Source organism: Pleurodeles waltl, chromosome 5 (genome assembly GCF_031143425.1).
Source record: "Pleurodeles waltl isolate 20211129_DDA chromosome 5, aPleWal1.hap1.20221129, whole genome shotgun sequence".
In the NCBI taxonomy this organism is placed as follows: Eukaryota; Metazoa; Chordata; class Amphibia; order Caudata; family Salamandridae; genus Pleurodeles; species Pleurodeles waltl.
Window position 1 is genome coordinate 1,253,353,857 of NC_090444.1, and position 22,366 is coordinate 1,253,376,222.

The following is a 22,366-nucleotide window of genomic DNA, read 5'->3' on the forward strand; positions in this document are numbered from 1 at the left end:
ATCCCTTAAAAAATCTGCGTAGTAACCAGTGTGGCCAGGAAGGCCCTCGCTTCAGTTTGAGTTTTAGGCGGTTGCCAGGCCATGATTGTTTCAATCTTGGCCTGGAGGGGCGGTATTTTGCCACCAACTACTGGTGTCCCAAGTACACCACAGAACCCTGCCCAGTCTGGCACTCACTGGCCTTGATTGTCAATCCTGCCTGTTGCAGGGTCAGGAGCACCTCTTGGAGGTGAAGCAGGTGTTCCTCCCAGCTGGCACTGTAGACAGCAATGTCATCTAGGTAAGTGGCACAGAATGCCTCCTTACCAGCCAGGACCCGGTTAACCAACCTTTGGAAGGTAGCAGTGGCATTCTTAGAACCAAAGGACATTACCTGGAACTTGTAATGTCCCTCAGGGGTTGAGAATGTGGACCTCTATTTTGCCAGCTCAGTCAAGGCGATCCACCAGTACCCTGATGTTAAATCAAAGGTAGAGAGGAAACTGGCAGCACCTAGTGTGTCAATGAGCTCATCAGCGCTGGGGATGGGGTGTACGTCAGTCATTGTGATGGAAGTGAGACCTCAGTAGTCCACACAGAACTGAAGTTCTGGTTTGGTGCCCGGTGGGGCAGCCTTAGGTACCAGTACCACAGGGCTGGACCAAGGACTGTCAGATGTTTCAATCACCCCTAAAGCTAGCATTTAGGCAACTTCTTCCTTGATGCTGGCCTTCACCGTGTCTGACAACCTGTACCTTTTGTTCTTTACAGGGACACTGTCTCCTGTGTCAATATCATGGATGCACAGATAGATGTGTGATGAGTTTGGAGCATGACCACAACCTGAAGTCTTGCTTCGAGTACCAGGCCATGCACATGTGGGTTTTGAGAGAGCAGTTCCTAAAGCTCATGGCAGCCCGGCGCTCAACACCGCATCGCATCGCTCCCGGTCGAGACCGCTTGCGGAGTCGACACAACTTGTCTTCCAACTCTTCGGGACACTCAGGTAAGAAGTCGTCGTCGAACAAGTTTAGGCATTCTTCGACTTCACCCTGTCACTCTGCTGATGCTACGTGAGACGGAAAATGTTTGGCCAACCATACATTAGTGTGCTGTTGAACAAGTTACTTACCTTCGGCAACGAATTATCTGGTAGAGACTATCTAGCTGCAGATTCCTTACCTTAGAATTCCCTGTTGTCAACTTTGAATCCGGAACTTTTTCTGTTGAGCAGTACACTGCGCGTGCTGTTGGGTGGCGTCGTTCGGATCCACGTGCGTTGTCAGGCTATGGGTAGCGTAGTTTGAGCCATCGGTGACGTCACGGTCTTCTATACAGGCACCACCCCGGCACGCATTCTGCAGTTATTTTCCTCAACTTCCAATACTACAAGCGCTGTGTCATGGAAGAACGAACTTTCTCCGTTTGTCTGTGCGAAATGACATGCCCTGAAAAAGGGTAAAAAGACATTATATAACCGAAGAGCGCAGAGGGATGGGAGGGTGTAAGGAATCTGCAGCTAGATAGAGTCTCTACCAGATAATTTGTTACTGAAGGTAAGTAATTTGTTCATCTGATGGAGACTTCTAGCTCCAGATCCCTTACCTTAGAATATAAACCCAAGCCATAACCTCCTGGAGGTGGGCTGCGGACATATACTTTATACAAGAAAGTCCTGCAGGACCGTGCAAGCAAAATGCCCATCTCTCCTCACCTGGCTATCCAGGCAGCAGTGCCTTGCGAATGTGTGCAAGGAAGCCCACGTTGCCGCTTGACAGATGTCTAGGACCAGCACACCTCAAACTAATGCCCTGGTAGCACCTTTCCCCATTATAGAGTGAGGTCTCAAGACCCCAGGAGGCTGCTTCTTAGCCAATGCGTAGCGGATTTTAATAAACAGAACGACCCCGCGCGAAATGGTTCGTTTCTCAACTGCCCGACCCCTCTTTGCATCAATGTACCCCACAAAGATTTGGTCATCCACCCGGAACTCTTCTGTGCGGTCAAGGTAGAACAACAAAGCTCTTTTTGGGTACAGACGGTGGAGACGCTCATCTTTAGAGGGATGCTGTGTAGCAAAGATGGGCAGGTTGATGTTCTGACCCAGAAAAGGAGTCACCACCTTAGGTAGTAAAGAGGCACGAGTTCCAAGAACTACCTTATCAGGATATACCATGAGATACAGTGGTTTTGATGATAAGGCCTGCATCTCACTTACTCTTCTGGCAGACGTGATCACCAATAGGAAGGCTGTTTTTCTAGTGAGCAGCCGGAGAGGACAATTATGTAAAGGCTCAAAAGGAGCACACATAAGAGCACCAGATTAAGGTCCCAATGGGGCATATCAAAAGACGTAGGTGGAAACATATGTACAAGCCCTTTTAAGAATCTCTGTACAATAGGAGACTTAAACAAAGACTGTTGATCAGGCAGTCGAAGAAAAGCTGAAAAGGCAGAAAGATAGCCCTTTAGAGTCCCTAAGGAGGAACCCTGTTGGGCGATTGTCAGAATGAAATGAAGGATATTAGAAAGAGAAGAAGAAGAAGAAGAAGAAGAAGAAGAAAGAGGATAACTAGATCTCTCTGTACAATATAATACAAAACGCTTCCAATGGCAGGCGTAAACCGTCTTGGTAGAGGGACGCCTGGCTTCCAGAATGACATTACAGACTTCAGGAGGAAGGTCATAAACCAACAACTGCTGCCGCTCACTTTCCACGCATTAAGCCACAGAGTTGACAGGTTCGGGTGCTGCTGCGACAGAAGATTCTCCTGAAGAGGCAACCTGATTGGAGGATTGATGCTCATTTTGAGAAGCGCTGGATACCAGACTCTTCGTGCCCAATCCAGAGCCACTAGGATTACTTGGGCCCGGTCATTCTTGATTTTCTTGAGAACTCTGGGCAGAAGTGGTATGGGGGAAAAGGTGTACAGGAGGCCTGAACTCCACTTGTGACGAAAAGCATCGCCTAGCGACAGCCGCCTTGGAAACGCCAACGAGCAATACTGCTGACATGGCGCGTTCTCTTCAAAGGCGAACAGATCTAACCAAGGCTCTTCCCACTGCTGAAGAGACACCATTTGTGATCCGCTAAGCATCGCCGGCTGAGTTCGTCCGCTCTGGTGTTCAGAGAACCTGCCAGGTGTTCAACCACCAGGGTTATGCCCTGGTGTTCCAGCCATGTCGAGAGACTTAGAGCCTCTTGACAAAGGGTCCACGACCCCACACTGCCCTGCTTGTTGCAGTACCACATGGCGGTAGTGTTGTCCGTGAACACCTGCACTATCTTTTCTTTCTCAACAGGAAGAAACACCTTTAATGCTAGCCGGATCGCCTGAAGCTCCAACAAGTTGATATGAAGCTCGGAATCCGCCAGAGGCCATAGACCTCTGATCCCTGCCTCTCCCAGATGGCCACCCCATCCCAGGAGTGATGCATATGTCACTATCGTGAGATCTGGTTGGGGAAGTGAGAGGAGTCTGCCTTTGACCCAATCGCAGTTCACTACCCACCACTGCAGGTCTTTTGGAGTTCTCTCCGAGATCTGGACCATGTTGGTAAGATTTCCCTGATTCGGCTCCATTGGAACTTCAGGTCCCACTGCAGAGCCCTCATATGCCATCTGGCATGTCTGACTAATAGGAGGCAGGAAGTCATGAGTCGCAACAGCCTCAGAGGCTGTCTCACCGAAATCAAGGATAGAGGCCGAAACATTGATATCATAACCTGAATATTCCGGACTCACTTTTCGGGAGGATAGGCCCGAAACTGCACTGTGCCCAGAACAGCTCCAATGAAAGGGAGCTTCCGAGAAGGAGTCGGGTGTGAATCTGGCACATTTATAATGAACCCTAGCGAATGCAGGAGGCCCAGCAAAGTCTGAAGTTGGGTGACGAGAGCCTGAGGCGTTGGAGCCTTCAACAGCCAGTCGTCCAGGGAGGGGAAGACTGAAATCCCTAACCTGCGCAGATGAGCTGTCACCAATGCCATCACTTTTGTGAATACCCGAGGGGCACTGGTGAGACCGAATGGGAGCACAGTGAACTAAGTGCTCGTGGCCCACCTTGAACCGCAAGTAATGCCTGTGGATGGGCAGGGTGGTGATGTGAAAATACGCATCCTGCTAGTACAACATCACCATCAAGTCTCCTTAGTCTAGGGGAGACAAGACCTGAGCAAGAGTGAGCATCCTGAATTTCTCCTTTTTGATGAAGAGATTGACGTCCCTTAAATCCAAGATAGGACGAAGACCCTTGTTCTTTTTTGGAATCAGAAAGTAGCAGGAATACCAACCTCTGCCTACTTCGGACACCAGGACCCTTTCTATGCTCCTTTGAAAGCAGTAACTTCCTCGTGGAATAAGGTCAAATGATCCTCTATCAGCCGTTCTTTTACCAGAGTGATAGAGAGAGGGAAAGACTGGAAGGAGAGGGAATAGCCCTTCTGTATGATCTGCAAGACCTATTTGTCCAATGTTATGGACCGCCTGTGAGGGAGATGAAATTGAATCCTCCCTCCAACTGGGTGGACATGGTCTTGCAGAACCATACTAAAAGGGCTTGGGCGTTGCGGAAGAGGGGGCCTGGGTGGGACCTACCTCTGGCTAGACCTTCTGGGTCTGAAGGTACCACAACCTTGCCCTCGCACGGGATGCTGTGAAGCCAGAAGGCGGTGGCTAACCTGTGGTTGGCTTGGTACCCCTGACAGACTGCTGACGAGCCGACGCTGAGAGGCCTAAGGATCTGGCTGTAGCTTGAGAATCCTTGAACCTCTCTAGCGCACAGTCTGCCTTCTCACCAAAAAGGCATGAGCCATCAAAAGGCATGTCCATCAAGTTCGACTGGACATCTCCCGCAAAGCCAGTGGTAGGTAGCCAGGCGTGGCATCGGAGGGCCACTGTCAAAGAAATCGCCCCGCCCAGCAAGACGGTCGTGTCCAAGCCACACCTGATGGTAAACTTGGCTGCATCTCTCCCATCCTTGACAGCTTGGGTGAGAGTGTGCTGTACACCCTCCGGGACCTGGGGCCATCAGAAATGGCTTTATTAAGTTGAAGAAGTGGTTCTGTGGAAGCATGTTCATGCTGCACGACTTCTGTTAGCACTTTGTTCTTGACCTCAAAGAATGGGAGCTGCAGGTCTACCAATTCAGCAGCCTATTGAATGACTACAGCAAAAGAGGCTGCTATCTCTTTAGGAGCACAAGAGACAATCAACTGTAGGAAATTTGCCTTTCAGCAGTGTCAACCAGGATTTTTCACCTTTTGCTGGACCCTATATTTTTGCTGGCTCTAGACGTCTGCACTTTACAAAGCTAACCTGTGATGAATGCCTGTGCTCCCACTTTAAACATAATGAAATTGGTATACACCTGAATGGCATATTTTGCTTACTTGTAAATCTCTATTACATGACACAACAGATACTCACAGCCTGTAAGTTAAAGGTCACAAAAGGACTGCAGCACCAGTTGTGCCATCTACTATAATGACAGTAAGCCTACCAATTGTAGTCTGGCTGTTGCAATTTTAAACAACCTGTCAAAATAATTCCTTTTGACAGGTCAAAATCGACATTTTAAATATTTATAAGTCATTCCTACATAGGCCTTATTACCCAGAAGGCAGGGAGCATGGTTTTCAAAAGTAGGACATGGAGGAATTTAATGTTAAATCTGTCCTTAGAATGAAAAATAACTAAAAGCTATTTTCACTGTAGCAAGGTGTTGTAGGGACCCTTTTGGTACCCGGGCTGGGCATCCCTGTTTTGGCTTAGCTTCACAGCTTGTGTCCGTTTCTATATTCATACATATTTTTATTCATGTTTTAGCAAGTCTGCTTTTTGAAGATTACTTATACATATTTCGTCAGCAGCTTCATTCTGGGATGGCAGGGTTCACACTGCACATTTAATCAGCTATTATACCACATATAATCTGCACTTTTTGTCCAAGGCTGTTACATGAAATACATTATGTGCCAACTCCTGCTGACTGCCGAGAAGCCAGCTTCTATCTCCGAGACACGGCTTTACTGTCAACATCAGGACAGTGCGCGCTAACTGGACGACAACAATGCAAAAACCCAGTCTTTATGTAAGAGCATAATTCATGAATTGCGTATATATGCAGTATGTTAACCTTTTGCATTGCAGAGTTTAACCTTGAAAAACACTATTACTGATGTTTGCAATAACTGTGAATTTGCAAGTAATTACTGCAGGCTTACTGAGTGTGTTAGGGTGTGGTCCCTTTCTAGGACCTTCTGAAAGCTTTCCCTGCAGCATGACTGGGTGTGGTTTGTGGGCTGGGCCAGACTCTATATAAGGAAGCCAGCCCAGCTCCACGTGAAGGAGTGCAGCTGTCCCAGAGGTCCCGGTGCAGAGCAGCAGCAACTTCCTGAGCTCCTGTTCCGGAGGCCTACCTTGATGTTCCAGGCCTGCCCTCATATTGGTGAGCCTTGAGCAGGGCGGTAAGGCAGAGGTCGGGCTGGCCCCTGACCCCCGTTCTCAAAGACTTTCGAGTTTTGGGACTAGTTGTGAAACTTTCTGTGTGCGCGATCGTTTCATGGCATTTGCATATTCTTGTTCGAATCGGCAGTGTGCGCAATTCAATCCTAGCATGTAAACCTTGACATTCAGATCGGCAACAGTGTGCGCGATCATTTCATGGCATTTGCATATTCGTGTTTGTTGAGGTGCACACATTCATCCAGAGATTTTGGATTTCTTTTGAAAATGCTTAATTCAAAGTGCAACATTCTTTGTGCATATTAAGTTCCTAGTACAGTTCCTGTTGTTTTTAGGGAATGTTCAGACAGCCCTTGTCCTCATGTAAAAATGCAATTTTTATTCTGAAACATTCAAGCAGGTTCTTGCATTCTAAACAGTATGTGGTATTTCATGAAAAGCTCATATGAAACATTGTATTCACACATTCTTGATTTTTTTCCAGGTACCTAGATTTCTTGAGGTCTAGTTATAGTAATTTCTTAGGTTATCCATGATTACAGTTTAAGAACTCTTAGAACCATAGTCCATTGAAAGTCAGTGATTATATCTTGATATTGTGTTGTTTAACCTCTTGCTCCCTACATGTCTCCTTCTCAGCTGTTCCCTACCTAATCCCCTTTTCCCCCACTTGGACTCTCTCAGGCTCTGTGATATATCTATCCGAGGTTTGGAACTGTCTAGTGGTGGACATGTTGGGAACGTGCGCAGGCCCCGAGGATCTGGTCTCCCTGATCAGAACTGTTGTCCAAGTGATGTTTGGCTCATTCAGAGGTAGGAGGCAGAGTCCAAGACTAAGAGACACCTCAATAAAATTGCGACTTCTCCAGTTTAGAATGGCAGGACAAGAAAGAATCCCTCTCTGACTTCCTGGGTTTCATTTTAGACTTGAACTTAACTGATTGACTTGGAATCAGAAGAGGATCTTTTGCGTAAATGACCTTGAGAATGGGAAGTGGTCCGTGTCCTTAGCTTTGGCCTAGGTGGGCCTTTGTGCATCTTCTGACGGTGTTTAGTGATGTAGATGCTTGGCTTCACGGTCTTGGATCGCCTCGGGGTTCATCCAGGTACAGTCCCTGCAAGATCTGAGTTGTGAGAAGATCCACGGGTAAAGAGACATACCTGGTGGGGGTCTGTCACAGCCATTTGCTTGTGACAGTTTCTGCACTGTTGTCAATCCAGCCTCTATATATACAAATTAATGTTAACTATTAAGATAAAAATACAGAATGATATACAATGCTTAAACCTTATAGTTTTCTGTGAGGATATGTTCTCTTCCACACTGTAAAGAATAACATTTTGTTACAAAAGTCACAGATAAGAAAAAATTTAGAAAGTGAGCTCCAGGTCTATGTCTGAAGATGTGGAAAGAAAAGAACTGATGTCAGCGTGCAGCGGTAGCGCTTATATGAAGCCCCAAAGGGGCAGGATAAAGTAGACGCAGAGCAGCACAATGCCACCTCCTGGCAGCCGGAAGCAACACTATGAAAAATGTCCAGATCTATTCAGGCAACTGAGGTACTCGCAAAGTGAGGAATCTGCAATTAGAAGTATCTGTCAGAAAGCAGACTTTGGGTTTGTGGCCTGCAGAGCACCCACAGACTTTGCTGTCTCAGTGTCCTTTTTCATTTTCTTAATCATCACATTGACCCAAGGGGAGAACTGATGCTCTCCGCTGAACAGGAGTTTGAAAAGGCTTTCTGACCTGTACCCGGAGATGTGTACCCAGGTACGGCATCCTAGGAAAATACTTGTGATGATGCCTCTGGAAGCTGTACCTTCTGTATTGAGGGTGCAGTGGATTTTGGTGTTAGAAATAACTTCACTCAGTCACAAGCTCTTGTTCACTTTTCGATGGCTCTTGGGGCAGTGTTTTACAAACTCTTCCATCTTCTACCAATGATAGGAGGCACACAGACTTGGTTAAGCACCAATGGGTTGCAATCCCCACTACTGCATGCTTGCCAGCTACGTTAATACACTTGATCTTTTTGTATGGTGGGGGGGTGAAGGAGTTGAGGAGGTGACACGTCAACAGTTGCCTGTGCAGGAAATGGAAAAGAACTGCACCATGCTTTCAGTTTTGAAGAGGGTCTCCACAAGAAGGTCATTCTTGCCCTGAGGTACATGCATGTCAACCTTTGGGTGGGTAAACCTCTGAGTGATTGGTGAAAGGCAGTAGTTTGAGTTTGATGGTTTGGCGGGGTAGGGCTCTGTCATGAACATCCTGTGGGTTGACCATGAATTCTTCCCTGGGGCCTTCTCCCCTCCCATGTGCTAGGTGTTCATCACAGGCATAGCAGCTCCCAGGATCGGAAACAGTGTGGACTGACCTATCCAGGGTGTAAGGAAACGGTGGGGGAGGAGGTATAGGGTTGGTGAAAGTGATTAAGTAGAGCGCTGTGGAGAAAGCAGATGAGATGGTGGGCTGTTGTCACTGCCCGATTGCTTCTTGGGGTATGGAGGTCGGAAGCCTCAAAGGTACCTACTCCACAAAGGCGAGCCTTTGTTCCTTAGGAATGTGTGAGAGCACTTAAGAGGATGATTTGCAGGGATCTTGGTGAGGCTTTATCTGCTAGTAAAGTGGATTTAGATTCCTCTGCTTGGCATCAAGAACGAATGGCATAGGTCCCTGGGCACAGGGTTGAGTTCATTAATAGTGTAAGACCTTGACAACAAAGCAGGATTTGGAGTCAGTCTGGCAACAACTATCGGAGTTGGTATCGGCTGCAAGGCAGGTTGCTTAACGTCTCAGGGTGGAGGCAGAGTGGACTGCTCACGTGGCTCAATGTTTTGGGGTGGAAAGTCAACCAGAGAGGGGTTGAAGAATGAGTCAAAGGTTGATGCCTTTTATGGCTTGACTGGGGGCTCGATGCCCTATTCCAGTGACGGCGTTGCTATACCTTGGCACATTTTTGGGAACTTAGCCTCTGGATTAAGTGCCAGAGCTGCAGACCTTGGCTTGGTCCTGGAGTGAGGGCTAGAAGGTTTCAGAGCTGAAGCCTCAACCTTTTTGTGGACGTCAATAGAGACAGTTGAGGAAACCGTCATGGGGAAGGATGAAGGGCCTGCTTCGATTTCAGTCTTGAGAAGGTCTCAATCCCCAAAGACACTGGGGTTGTGGGAGAGGATAGGCGTAGAATCTTATGATATGCCCAGTGTCTCATGTTCAGGTACCTCAGTGTCTTCTTACTGCAGAAGCTGGTGCAGAAGTCACAAGAAGTGTGGTAGGGGAGATGCAAAGGTTGCAAACACTACACTGTTTCAACCACAGGTATTTGGTATTTTATCATACAACGAACTGGAAGAATTTGTGTTGAATATCCTTCTCTAGATGTTCGTTGCTGATGTGACCTGTGTTTTGCCAATGGCCAATGTTGGAGTAGGTGCCACAGGATGTTGAAGGACCTTGACCAGTGGTTAGTGCGGGAATACAAGTACGGAGCGCAGAGAGTCAATGACCGAGAGTCGCTGTGGAGGCGGCTTTGTGAAGAAGCTGTACTGTTTATCTTCACAAACATAAATGTCGAACAGCTGGACCTGAAAAGGCAGCACAAACGTATCTGAGCTTGCACTCGAAAAGTAAGCACCCAATTGTCAAACAAAATCTTAAATGGAGTCTGTGTCTTTGTTTATTGTGGAGGAGTCACATCAGGTTTTTTTACTTTAAGGTTCAAACAAAAACACGCTGCAACATACAAGTCCAACATAAGATGGTAGAAGCATGCAGAGCATGTGCATATACACCCACACTTTATTCAAGTATTTAGTTACTTATGGTCCTAGTTCTTGACCATGGGTATTTTCTCTGAATTCATGAAATCCTCACAGTCCTGATATGAATCAGGACCACAGATCTTCTCTAGGCTTCAAAGACTAACAGCCTTGCTGTCTTAGTACTAGGCATGAAGGAACAGTGGAGACTTCTGGAATTCTTCACATGGAAGTGCCACATTTTCACAGCTTTGTTTAGTTATGTATTAGAACATTGTTAACTGCTTTTTTATTATTCCCTGTTATGCAGTCTTTTTAACCAAATAGTCTTTTCTGTTTCAATATGGCAAACTGAACGTTAAAAAAACAGCAAGTAGTGCCTAACTGGACATTTTGTTTGTAGACACGTCTTCTGGAATCTCACACATGTACAGCAATATTATATCATTTGCTAATTTCAGAGAGAATCCCATCGTGAATAAGTGTCTTTCCCTCTATTCATTTCACTGCTTTTAGGAAAGTTCAAGAGGCCTGCATGTTAGATGGCAACAAAGTTTGGTGATCACACTTAAGACATGCACGTGGCTGACAAAGATCTTTACATTTTATTCTGGCATTCAGACAAAGACACTGAAGCATTCTGGGGCAAGTGATGTATTTTTTTAAGGCAAAACTTTTTTTGTTTTAAGGCCAATGATGAGGTGTTTTACGGTGCTGCTAATTTCATATGCCTGATCACGTGCTAGCCAGTGAGGTCTTGAAGGTCATTATAACAAGCAACATAGAAGTTGATTAAATTGATAAGAGAATCCATACACATGGTGAGTTTATGGGCATGATTTATATCCGGATTGCCTTAATTAGCTAGTTGTTAGTGGTGCACAGGGTGTCTATCTTTTTTTATAAGAGGTATGGGGTCTAGGTTTGGCATTTCAAATTTGAAAGCTTGATGATTAAACATTATTTTGCTCTATTCATGCTTGGTGATTTGAAACTTTCAAGGATTTTGCAAAATTGAGTCTGACACACAAATGAACAAAAGTATCCCACATTGTTTTTCAAGATGAGTCTTGGACTTTGCAATACACAAAACACTTTAATTCAATGTCTCCACCAAGACCAAAAACAGTTGTCAGGAATTCAGTATTTCTTTGGTGTACACTAGAACAAATAATTAATATTAACAGAAGCTCACCTTCCTCTGCACTTGCAGTGGTGTTTGCTTGCTCTTTTTCACTGTTCTTTTCCACTAGACTCTGTATTGCACATAGGATGGAGAGTATAGTGGATTCCACTTGGTCAGAGAATGCCTCCACATACTTATCCAACTTTTGTTTTCCTGTGAATTGAACGACAACAACATGTAATTGAAGGTTCTATACAAATAGCTTACTTTTAAGACCTGCTAGAAAAATGTCTGCTTTAACACAATCCCTTTCCTATAACATCCTTGACATTGTATGCTATGGATAGATGGTGATATACCCTATTGACTACATATGACCCCGTTTTGATATCTCTGAATCAGCCAAGGCACTCTTGTAACAAATAATTCACACAAACTGCTTGCAAACATTTTCTAAAACCTTTCATTCCAGACTATCCATTTCGAACCTACTACCCATTGTTTACGTAAATAGTCTGAGCAATATTGACAAGGCAGCTCTGCAATCTTACAGATTATCTAATCTAAACTCCCTAAACAGAAACATACCATATGCATCTGCAAAAATACTACAAATGCATATGTGTGGAGTGTAGCATGCTTCTATGTGTAGCAGCATATCTACCATATAATGACAACAAGTATACAATGGCAATGAGTGCAATACACTACTTAAGTTTGCCACAAGTCAGGCAGGTCATTACATACAAGACAAGTGGCTAGAGGTGAAGGCTCCCGTGGGTCATGATGCTCCTCCTTTGACAAGGGCAATGAAGGACAAGTTACTTTCCTTCGGTAACACTTTATCTGGTAGAGATTATATCCAGCTGCAGATTCCTTACCTGTTCTTCCCTGTGAATTCTCCCCAGGCACCAGATGGGATCTGGAGGATTTTTCGTGAGTAGTACTCTGTGCGCCGGTAGGTGCGGTCGATCACCTCTGCATCCATCGGCGGTGTAGTCTGTGCCAGAAATTACATTGTGGTTCCTATATAGGTGCCACTCAGGAACGCCATCAAATTGTTTTAATGACTTAACATGCCAGAAGCGCAGAGCTATGAAGAACACTGACCACTGATGTGTCAAATATAGGACCCTGAAAGGGAAGTCACTGTCACTAGATATCCATTCACAGAGCAGGGAGGATGGGGTGGGGTGGGGGTGTTGGTCAGTAAGGAATCCGCACCTAGATATAGTCTCTACCAGATAAGGCGTTACCGAACATAAGTAACTTGTCCATCTAATAGAGACCTCTAGCTGCAGATTCCTTACCTGTGAATAGATAACCAAGCAATACCAACCCCTGGAGGTGGGTCTGCAAACCAATTTCAAATGAGTAAGCCCTGCAGGACCGAACAGGCAAAATGTCCATATCTATGGACCCGGCTGTCCAGCCAGTAATGTTTGCTAAATGTGTGCAGAGGCCAACATGGCTCCCTGGCACGTCCAGGACCGGAGCTCTGCGTGCTAAAGCCGTGGACGCAGCTTTAGCTTTGGTGGAATCAGCCCACCTTCAGAGATTGCTTTACGGCCAGTGCGTACAAGATTTTGATGCAGAGCATGACCAAACAATAGATGGTTCACTTCTGCACCAAGTGATCTTTCTTGACACCCACATACCACACAAGGAGTTGGTCGTTCACCTGTACTCATGGGTATGATCAAGAAAGAACACCAAGGCTGGTTTTTTTTTTTTTTTGGGTCCAGACAGTGGAGTCTCTCCTCTTCCTTAGAAGGATGTGAGGAGTGGACAATTGTGGAGAGGCTCAAAAGGAGCACACAAAAAAAATGTTAGAACCAAATGAAGGCCCCACTGGGGCATAATGAATGGGGAAAGAGGAAGGAGAGCAGTAAGATCTCTGAGGAACCTATGCATAACAGGGGACTTGAGCAAAGAAGGTTGATCAGGCAACCGCAAGAAGGGCAAAATAGCAGATAATTAGCCCTCATGAGAGCCCAAAGCAGAGCCCCGCTAGGCAAGGGAAAGCATGAAAAGTAAGACCTCAGAAAGAGGACCAGAAAGGGGATAAAAAGATTTTTCTGCACACCATGCCACAAATTTCATAGTCGGCAAGCATATACAGGTGGTGGAGGGATGCTTCGCTGCCAAGGAAATGCTACAGACTCTGGGTGGCAGGTTAAAAGCTGTAAGCCTCCACCACTCAAGGTGGTGGAGAATGCACAGGTTTGGGTGAAGAACCCTGCTTCCCAGCTGCCAAAGAAGCTCTTCTTGAAAGGGCAGCCTAATCGAAGGATCGATGGCCATGATCAATAGCTCAGGATACCAGACTCCCTGTGCCCAGTCTGCAAACACAAGGAGGACTTGCATCTGGCTGTTCCTGATCTTCTTGGTAACTCTAGGCAGGAGTGACAAGGGCAGAAGGGCATACAGGAGGCCAGAGTTTCACTGGAGGGAGAATCACATTTGAAACTCCAGCACACAAAATGACCATCATTGTGCGTTCTCGGCAGAGGCAAACAGACCTAACCAAGGCTCTCTCCACTGCTGAAAGAGACCTTGCGCCACCTCTGGGAGGATATGTCATTAGTGATCGCCTCGGTATCTTTGGCTGAGTTCACCTGCTCTGGTGCAGGGACTCTTGCCACAAGGTCTATGACCCTCCCAACTCCACCAACCCCCCCCCACCCTGCCTTGTTTGCTGAAATACCTTATGGCAGTGCTGTTGTCAGTGAACATGTGAACAAGCCTTCTCTTGATAGAAGGAAGAAAGGTGGTCAAATATCAGCCAGGCTGCTCTCATCTCCAAAAAGGTGATGCAAAACTGGGACTACCCCAAAGATCAGAGACCTCTGATCTCCATCTCTCCCAGATGGCAGCTACAGCCCAGGAGTGATCCTTCTGTTACTACAGTCAGCTTTGGCTGGTGAAGGGAGAGGGGTTTACAGCTGACCCATTCGCGGCTCGTCACCACTGCAGATCATTTGAAGTTCCCTCAGAAATTTGGACCTGGTCAGTGAGATTCCCCTTGTACTTGACTTTAGGTCCCACTGCAGAGCCCGCATATGCCACTGGGCATGTATCAGCAGCAGGATTCAGGAGACTGAGGTGCAACAGCCTAAGAGTCAGTCTCACCGAAATCCAGAATGGAAGCAGAATCATCAGACTCACAGGCTGAATATCCCGAACTGGCCATTCCGGAGGTCAGGCTCGAAACAGCACTGCGTCCAGAACACCTCCAATGACAAGGCGTCTGAGAGGGAGTTAGGTGTGACTTCTGCATGTCGACAGTGAAACCTAGCAACTGCAGGAGGTCCACCATAGTCAGGAGGTGGGAGACAACTGCCTTTAACAGCCGGTCGTCAAGGTATGGAAACACTAAGGGCCTGATTACGACTTCGGCGGAGGGGATTATTCTGTCCCAAATGTGACGGACATCCAGTCTGGCGTATTACGAGTCCATTATATCTTATGGAACTCGTGATACGGCGGGCGGGATATCAGTCACATTTGGGACAGAATAATCCCCTCCGCCGAAGACGTAATCAGGCCCAAAAACCCCTGACCCTGTAGATGTGATGCAACCATAGCCAATACCAGAGGGGTGATGGTAAGGCTGAAAAGGATCACAGTAAACTGATAATGCACATGGCCCACCGTGAACAGCAGGTAACACTTGTAGTAATGTCTCCTGGATCAAGGGCAGACAGGTCCTGAACTAAAGTGAGCATCTTAAATCTCTTTATGGGAGTATTTCTGAAATACGGTGGACCTCTTTTAGAGATAAGGATTTTGAGCCTTTAGCTCTTTCTGAAAAAGTTTCAGGCTTACTTATAATGCACAGACAAGATTCTCGGGCTACCAGCCCTAATGGCATACTATCAGTCATTAAATCAGACCCAAATGTGGAGCCATGTCCTGCCGCTGTTTTTATTTTAACCAAACCATCTTAAATGGCCAAGTTCTTGCATCCTTGAAAAGCCTATATACACAACCCATGTATAAAAACATCTAAGATCTCAGTCTAGCAGTTATCGCCCTAATGCTTTGCTGGGCGCCGATTGCAAGTTATTTGCCAAACACCTCCGCTCCTTTTTACTTGCTTGGGTTGAGAATAGTTTGCACCTCACAGTCAACCAAACAGGCTTAAGACCTAATTGTTCCACCATGGGCAATTTATAAGGTTTAGCTACTATATCCATTGTACACTAAAATGAAAAAGAACTAACTTATTTGTTTGTTTTGTAGACTTTCCTACTGATTTTGACTAGTTTGTATAGCATAGACTGTGACACAAATTGTCAAAATTCTCAAAGAATCAACCGTGCTCTCTTACAATTATTGATTGACCTCCAAACTGACACCTGGATCCATGTGAAGCTAATCAGAGCCCGTGGTCTAACACCAAGGTCTCAAGCAAGGCTGTATATTGGCATCTTTGCTATTTACACATTACATTACGGACCCAAAACAAATACTCATTTATTATGACGGGGAACATCCAAAATTTGGCAACAAATAATTTCACATTTAATTAATGCTGACAATCTTGTTTTAATCTCAACAACCCAGATTGGCCGCCAAAAAGAGCTAAACAATTGGGAGAGTATTGGTCTAAGAATGGTTTGCTAATTAAATATACTAAAGCAACAATAATGTAATTTGATAGCCCTAAGTTAAGATTCACCTAGCGGCTGGAGAAAGCAATTGAACAGGTTACACAGTATATGTTATTTAGGTGTGACCTATGGCCTTAAAATAAATTGCATGGTCGCTACTTTCAGGACGATCAGGAAGACTTGAATCCACTGCTACAGCCAGTGCATGCTTTGCACTTCTATACGGAGTAGGCTGCCATAAGCTCAACATTAACGATTCTAACACTGAAAATGTATCCAATCTTTCAATAATGACCAATTGTATTTAATAAAGAAGTCGTAGAGGTTGTTCTTTTATCTTTTCCGGTCAAAGCCGCACAGACAGCACAGCTGTCTGGTTCATCAAAGACATCTTGGGGACATTCAGAAAGCTTCCCTGGGAACATATTCTGCCCACTGCTTACTATTGGCTTTTTGGTTTATAACTCACAAGTTATTGCTTTCTATTTGGTGGCCCTACTGGTTGGGCTTGCGCTTCCTTCCTTTGACCAAATCTTGCTTCCTGAACCCTTATGAGATCTCACTTTCTGCGAACAGGCCTTTAAATCTTGTTCTTATCTGGTCACATTTACAAAAAAGGTCAAATGGCAGGATCCTTCTTCCGAGGGAGACTGGTGTTTACTTTTCTTTCTGTGACTTAAGTGACAGCGTTTGTAGGAAAGCCCACTCATGTCCCTCCTGTGCTCCAGGTTACAAGGATGCAACATAAGCCTAAAAACAGGAATGTAGGAAGGAGGTAAGTACTAATCTTTTTGTTTGCAGTCAGAGTAGCAAACCCTTTTAATAACCCACTGACAAGCCAAAAGAACAAGTTACTTACCTGTGGTAATGATTTATCTGGTAGATCATACTTGGATGTTTTGCAGGACTGAACGGCCAAAATAGCCGTCCCTGTGGACCTAACTGTCCAGGCAGTAGTGGTTGGTGAACGTGTGCAGGGATCCCACAGTGCTGCCAACCAGATGTCCAGGTCTGGAACTTCACTTGCTAAAGCAGTGGTTGCAGCTGTTGCTCTGGAGTGAGCATGCAAACACTGAGGGGGGGTTACTTCTCAGCCAAAGCGCAGCACATTTTGATGCAGAGAACGACCCATCTGGAGATAGTTCTCTTCTGCACCGCCCGTTCTTTCTTCGCACTCACATAAACCACAAAGAGTTGATCGTCCACAAGGAAGTCTTTGGTATGATTAAGGTAGAAGCCAACAAGCTTTCATTATCCAGACAGTGGAGTCTCTCCTCCTCATTCGAAGGATGCACTGGGTGTAAAAAGTAGGCAAGGTGATGGACTGGCCAATGTGAAAGGGCGTGACCACTTTAGGGAGGAAAGAGACCCTAGTACGAAGCACTACTTTCTCATCATGGACATAGAAAAAGGGTGGGTTCAAAGAATGACCTTATAGCTCACTCACCCTCTGTGAAGATGTGATGGCCAAAAGGAAGGTAGTTTTTAAGGTGAGGAGCCGAAGAAGACATTTATGAGGAGGCTCAAAAGGAGCACACATAAGGTAAGGAGCAGGTTCAAATCCTACTTGGGCATTATGAACGAGGTAGGTGAAAACATATGGGTAAGACCTTTGAGGAATCTCACAACAATGGAATATTTGAGCAAGGAGGGTTGATCAGGAAGTCTGAGGAAGGCAGAGATTGCAGACAGATAACCTTTAAGCATGCCAAAAGCAGAGCACTGCTGGGCAAGATAGCGAATAAACAAAAGAACCTAAGATGAAGATTTATAAAGGGGATCAACAGTTTAGTTGGTACACAGTGCCACAAATGTAAGCCAAAGACAAGCACACACTGTTTTGGTTGAGGGACGCCTGGCTGCCAAGATAACGTCAGAGACTTTGGGCAAAAGGTCAAAAGCTGTCAACTGCTGCCGCTCAATCTCCATGCAAGAAGACAGAGACTGGACAGGTTCGGGTGGAGTACCCTTCCTTGCTGCTGTGACAGAAGATCCACCCCAAGAGGCAGTCTGGGTGGAGCGTTGATGGCCATGCTCAGAAGCTTGGCCTACCATACTCTGTGCCTAGTCTGGAGCCACAAGAATGACTTGGCCCTGGTCGTTCTTGATAACTCTGGGCAGAAGTGGTATTAGTGGAAAGGTGTACAGGAGGACTGAGTTCCACTTGAGACGAAAAGCATAGCAACTTGAAAAACAGCTGACACTGCGTGTTCTCTGGGAAGGCAAACAGATCCAACCAAGGCTCTCCCCAGTGCTGAAAAAGCCCTTGTGCTACCTCCGGATGGAGATGCCATTCGTGATCGACCATGCATTGACAGCTGAGTTTGGCTGCTCTGGCGTTCAGAGAGCCCACCAGATGTTGAACCACCAGGGATATGCCCTGACGTTCCAACCATTTCTAGAGACACTGGGTCTCTAGACAAAGGGTCAACACCACCACCCTAACCTGCTTGTTGCAGGAACACATGGTGGTTGTGTTGTCTGCGAACACCTGCACCACATACCCTTTGAGAGAGGAAAGGAATGCTTTCAGTGGTAGCCTGATCCCCCTGAGCTCTTGGTTGATGTGGAGCCCAGACTCTGCTGGAGACCAGACAATCTCTGATCCCCATCTCTCCCATCTGTCACTACTGTCTGATCTGGTTGGGGAAGGGAACGAGATCTGCCTCTGACCCAATCTTGGTTTGTTAGCCATCACTGCAGATCGTGCACAGTTCCTTCCGAGATCAAGACCATGTCGGACAGATTCAGGTCCTACTGCAGAGCCCGCATATGCCATCTGGCAAGTGTGACCAGCAGGATGCAGGAGGCCATGAAGCCCAGCAGCCTCAGAGCCAGTCTCACTGAAACATGGAATAGAGGCTGAAACATTGGTATCATAGCCTTGATGTCCTGGACACGCCACTCACAGCTCCAATGAAAGGGAGTGTGTAAGAGGGGGTCATGTGCGACTTTGGCATGTTTATAGTGAACCCCAGCGAATGCAGGAGGGTCGCCATAGTCTGGAGGTGAGAGATGACAGCCTGAGGCAAGCCCACGTTCAACAGCCGGTCATCGAAGTAGCGGAAGACTGAAACCCCTAGCTGGTGCAAATGGGGTGCGACCACCGCCATCACTTTCGTGAACATCCGAGGGGCGTTGGTAGGGGAGCACAGTGAACTGACAGTGCTCGTGACACACCACGAACTGCAAGTAACATCTGTGGACAGGCAGGACAGGAATTTGAAAATAGGCGTCCTGCAAGTTCAACACTACCATCCAGTCTCCAGGGAAGAACGGAGCTGAGCCATAGTGAGCATTTTGAATTTCTCAGTCCTGAGAAGAGATTAAGGGCAAAGAGGTTTAGGACTGGACGAAGACCCTTGTTTTTTTTGGGGCTCCACAAAGTAGTGGGAATAACAACCACGACCTACTTCTGCCACATGGACCCTTCTCTATAGCTCCTTTAGCCAAGAGAGTCGTAACCTCTTCGTTGAGAAGTGCCAAGTGATCCTCAGTCATCCGATTGTAGGATGGTGGCATGGCAGGAGGGGTAGACTCAAAGTGGAGGGAGTAGCCCCATCAGACTATGTGAAAACCCACCTGTCTGACATGATGGATTGCCAGTGGATCAGGTGATGGCGATTCCTGCCTTTGACTGGTTCCTGGTGGGTAAGAATCAGACTAGGAAGGTTTGGAGGCAGCAGCTGAAGGGGCAGGAGGGGGCGGACTGGCCAGACCGCTGGCTCCCTGTTTCATGAGGGCAGTGGATCCCACATCCCTGGCCAGGCAGAGGCTGTGCAGCATGTGTGGACAGAAATGGACATGGCGGGACGCCCCTACCTTATTCACGAAAGGGGTGAAAAGCAGACTGAGGAAGGGTGAGGGCAGACGTAAGTTCCAAGGACCTGGCTGCAGCACGAGAATCCTTGAAGCGTTCGTGCACGAGTCTCCTTTCTCTCCAAAGAGATGGATGCCATCAAAGGGCATGTCCATAAGGGGAGACTGGACATCTCCCGAAAAGCCAGTCATCCTCTACCAAGCATGGCGCCTCAGTGCCACCATCTATGCAACTCCTCTGCCCAGTGAGTCGGCTGTTTCCAGTCCACATCAGATTGTGAAGTTTGCTTTGTCCCGCCATCAGCAACTGCTTGGAAGAGTACAGCCTGGGCCACCTCCGGGAATTATGGCAGCACTTGTGCAACCATATGCCACAGCATGTTGAAGTAATGGCCCGAAAGGCATGTGGTGTCACGGATCGCAATGTAAGGCTGAAGAAGGAAACAGTCTTCCAAGGTTGGTCCAGCCTCTTGGATTCCCTATCTGGGGATGCAGAAGGGAATGCACCTGGGGATGTAGAGGCTTGAATAACCAATCTTTCAGGATAGGGGTGTTGTGTCAGGAATGCTGAGTCAGTTGGCACACGCCGATGGCGGTGGGCAATAGTCCTGTTAACAGTAGGCCCTGCACTGGGTTTGGACCAGATACCAAGCAGGGCATTGATAAGGGCTTCATTTAAGAGTATTAGGGATTCAGAGGATGAAGCCCCACGCTGAAACACCTCTTTCAGGCGGATAATCCTGACTGCCACCGAAAGAAGCTGATGCACAGTATATCAGCTGCCCTTCGCACCACCATAGAGTAGGACGCTCCCTCCCCTGTAGCCACGGCAGGAGTAGAAAGCATGCCAGCCTCTGGAGAAATATCCCAACTTCATCCGTACACCAGCCATAGGACCTTGGAGCTGGTATTCTAAAGGGTTCAGCAACCCCACCCATTCCTTACTGGACCACAACCCATAAGAATAAAGGTCAGGATCCAACATAGGGGGGCAAGGCCTCTGTCGACGTCTGAATCGCCACTGCGCAACACCAATCTGCAGGCCTTAAAGCCCTAAGGCAGGGTGCACTATACCACAGGTGAGGGCATAGCTGCATGAGCAATATGCCCCTACAGTGTCTAAGGCTATTCTTAGACATTGTAAGTACAGTGTGGCCATACTAAGTATATAATCTGAGAGTTTGTCAAAAACGAACTTCACAGTTCCATAATGGCTACACCGAATTACATTACTGTTTTGTCTCAAAGTTCTAACTATACCTATGCAAAGTACCTTTCATTTAATGTACTTACCTGCAATTTGAATCTGGTGGTTCTAAAATAAATTAAGAAAATAATATTTTTTTATATAAAAACCTATTGGCCTGGAGTTAAGTCATTGAGTGCATTTCTCTTCTATTGCTTGTGTATGTACAACAAATGCTTAACACTACCCTCTGATAAGCCTATCTGCTCGACCACACTACCATAAACAGAGCATTAGTATTCTCTATTATTGCCTATGTCAAGCCTCTGGGGAATCCCAGGACTCTGTGCACACTATATCTCACTTTGATATAGTAAATACAGAGCCAGCTTCCTACAGTCAGCTAATTTTTTGTGAGTCCACTGCTGAAACCCTCTACCCTGGACTACAGGGAAACCATCATCCGAAGTGGTCTAATTTTAGGCATTGGCAATTGAAGAGTTGGTCAGCTCCTTGCTTCAGCAAAGTTGGGCTCCCAGGATGATCTCTGCTCTCAAACTGTGCTCCAGGCTTCAGCTTCCACTTTTGTCAGGTAAAATTACGAGTTATTCAATCTTACTTTTTTCCCAGTCTCCTGGAAGCAAGGAGCAGTTTTCTCATTATTAAAAAAAAAAAAAAAAAAAAACTTGGTTGAAGTGAATGTTAAAAGTTATTTACCAAACAAATCTCGGGGTTCCTTAAAGAGGACACATTACTGGAGGATTAGCAGATTGGCTCTCACCCTGATGTAGACACAGAGACTGCCTTAGTGGCACTGACTGGTGGCATGAAAACCATTTTGTATGAAGATGATGCAATGGGAGTAATATTCTTAGACAACTCCACAGCTCTTATTATGGATCAACAAGTGTTCATGACTAGGTTTAAGGACTCTGAAGATATGATTTTGACTATCCCAGTCTTGTCATTCTCAATTAGTCTAAATATTTATCGATCAACAAGAGCACCTGTAAGCTGCGGTGTGCCTCACAGCACATCACTGTCCCCTATGTAATTCAACCTGCATGTTCAACGTTTGTGACAATTATCTGTTTGTTCGGATGTTGTGCCTTCAGCACAGATGACACAGATTGTGATCCTTCTGAACCAACAAGCTCCAACCTCTGGCTAATGTGCATGGTTATTTGGCTGCTGTCAAGCAATATATGTGCCACACCTTTTTAAAGCTCAATCCCAATAAGACAGAGCTTTCACCTTTAGGCACAGATGGTCTTGGGTACAAACTGATTGTCACCTGCCTCTATGGAAATCTACTCAGAGTGCTCCTGTTGGACAATCAAAAAACCAAGAATGGAAACTAATTAACAAAAATCCAACATTTCCAACAACTCCTTCTCCTGCTTTGCTCCTAAATTTTG

At 46.3% G+C, this 22,366-nt stretch overlaps 1 protein-coding gene across 1 annotated transcript in view; it reads right to left on the reverse strand.

Moving 5' to 3' along the window:
• The window catches only part of MDN1 (midasin AAA ATPase 1), a 1,740,009-nt gene that overhangs the window by 277,176 nt on the left and 1,440,467 nt on the right, over positions 1-22,366 (reverse strand). The window contains exon 81 of the mRNA XM_069235499.1: positions 11,397-11,540. Coding sequence (XP_069091600.1) covers positions 11,397-11,540 — 144 coding nt within the window. The remainder of the gene's footprint in view (positions 1-11,396; positions 11,541-22,366) is intronic.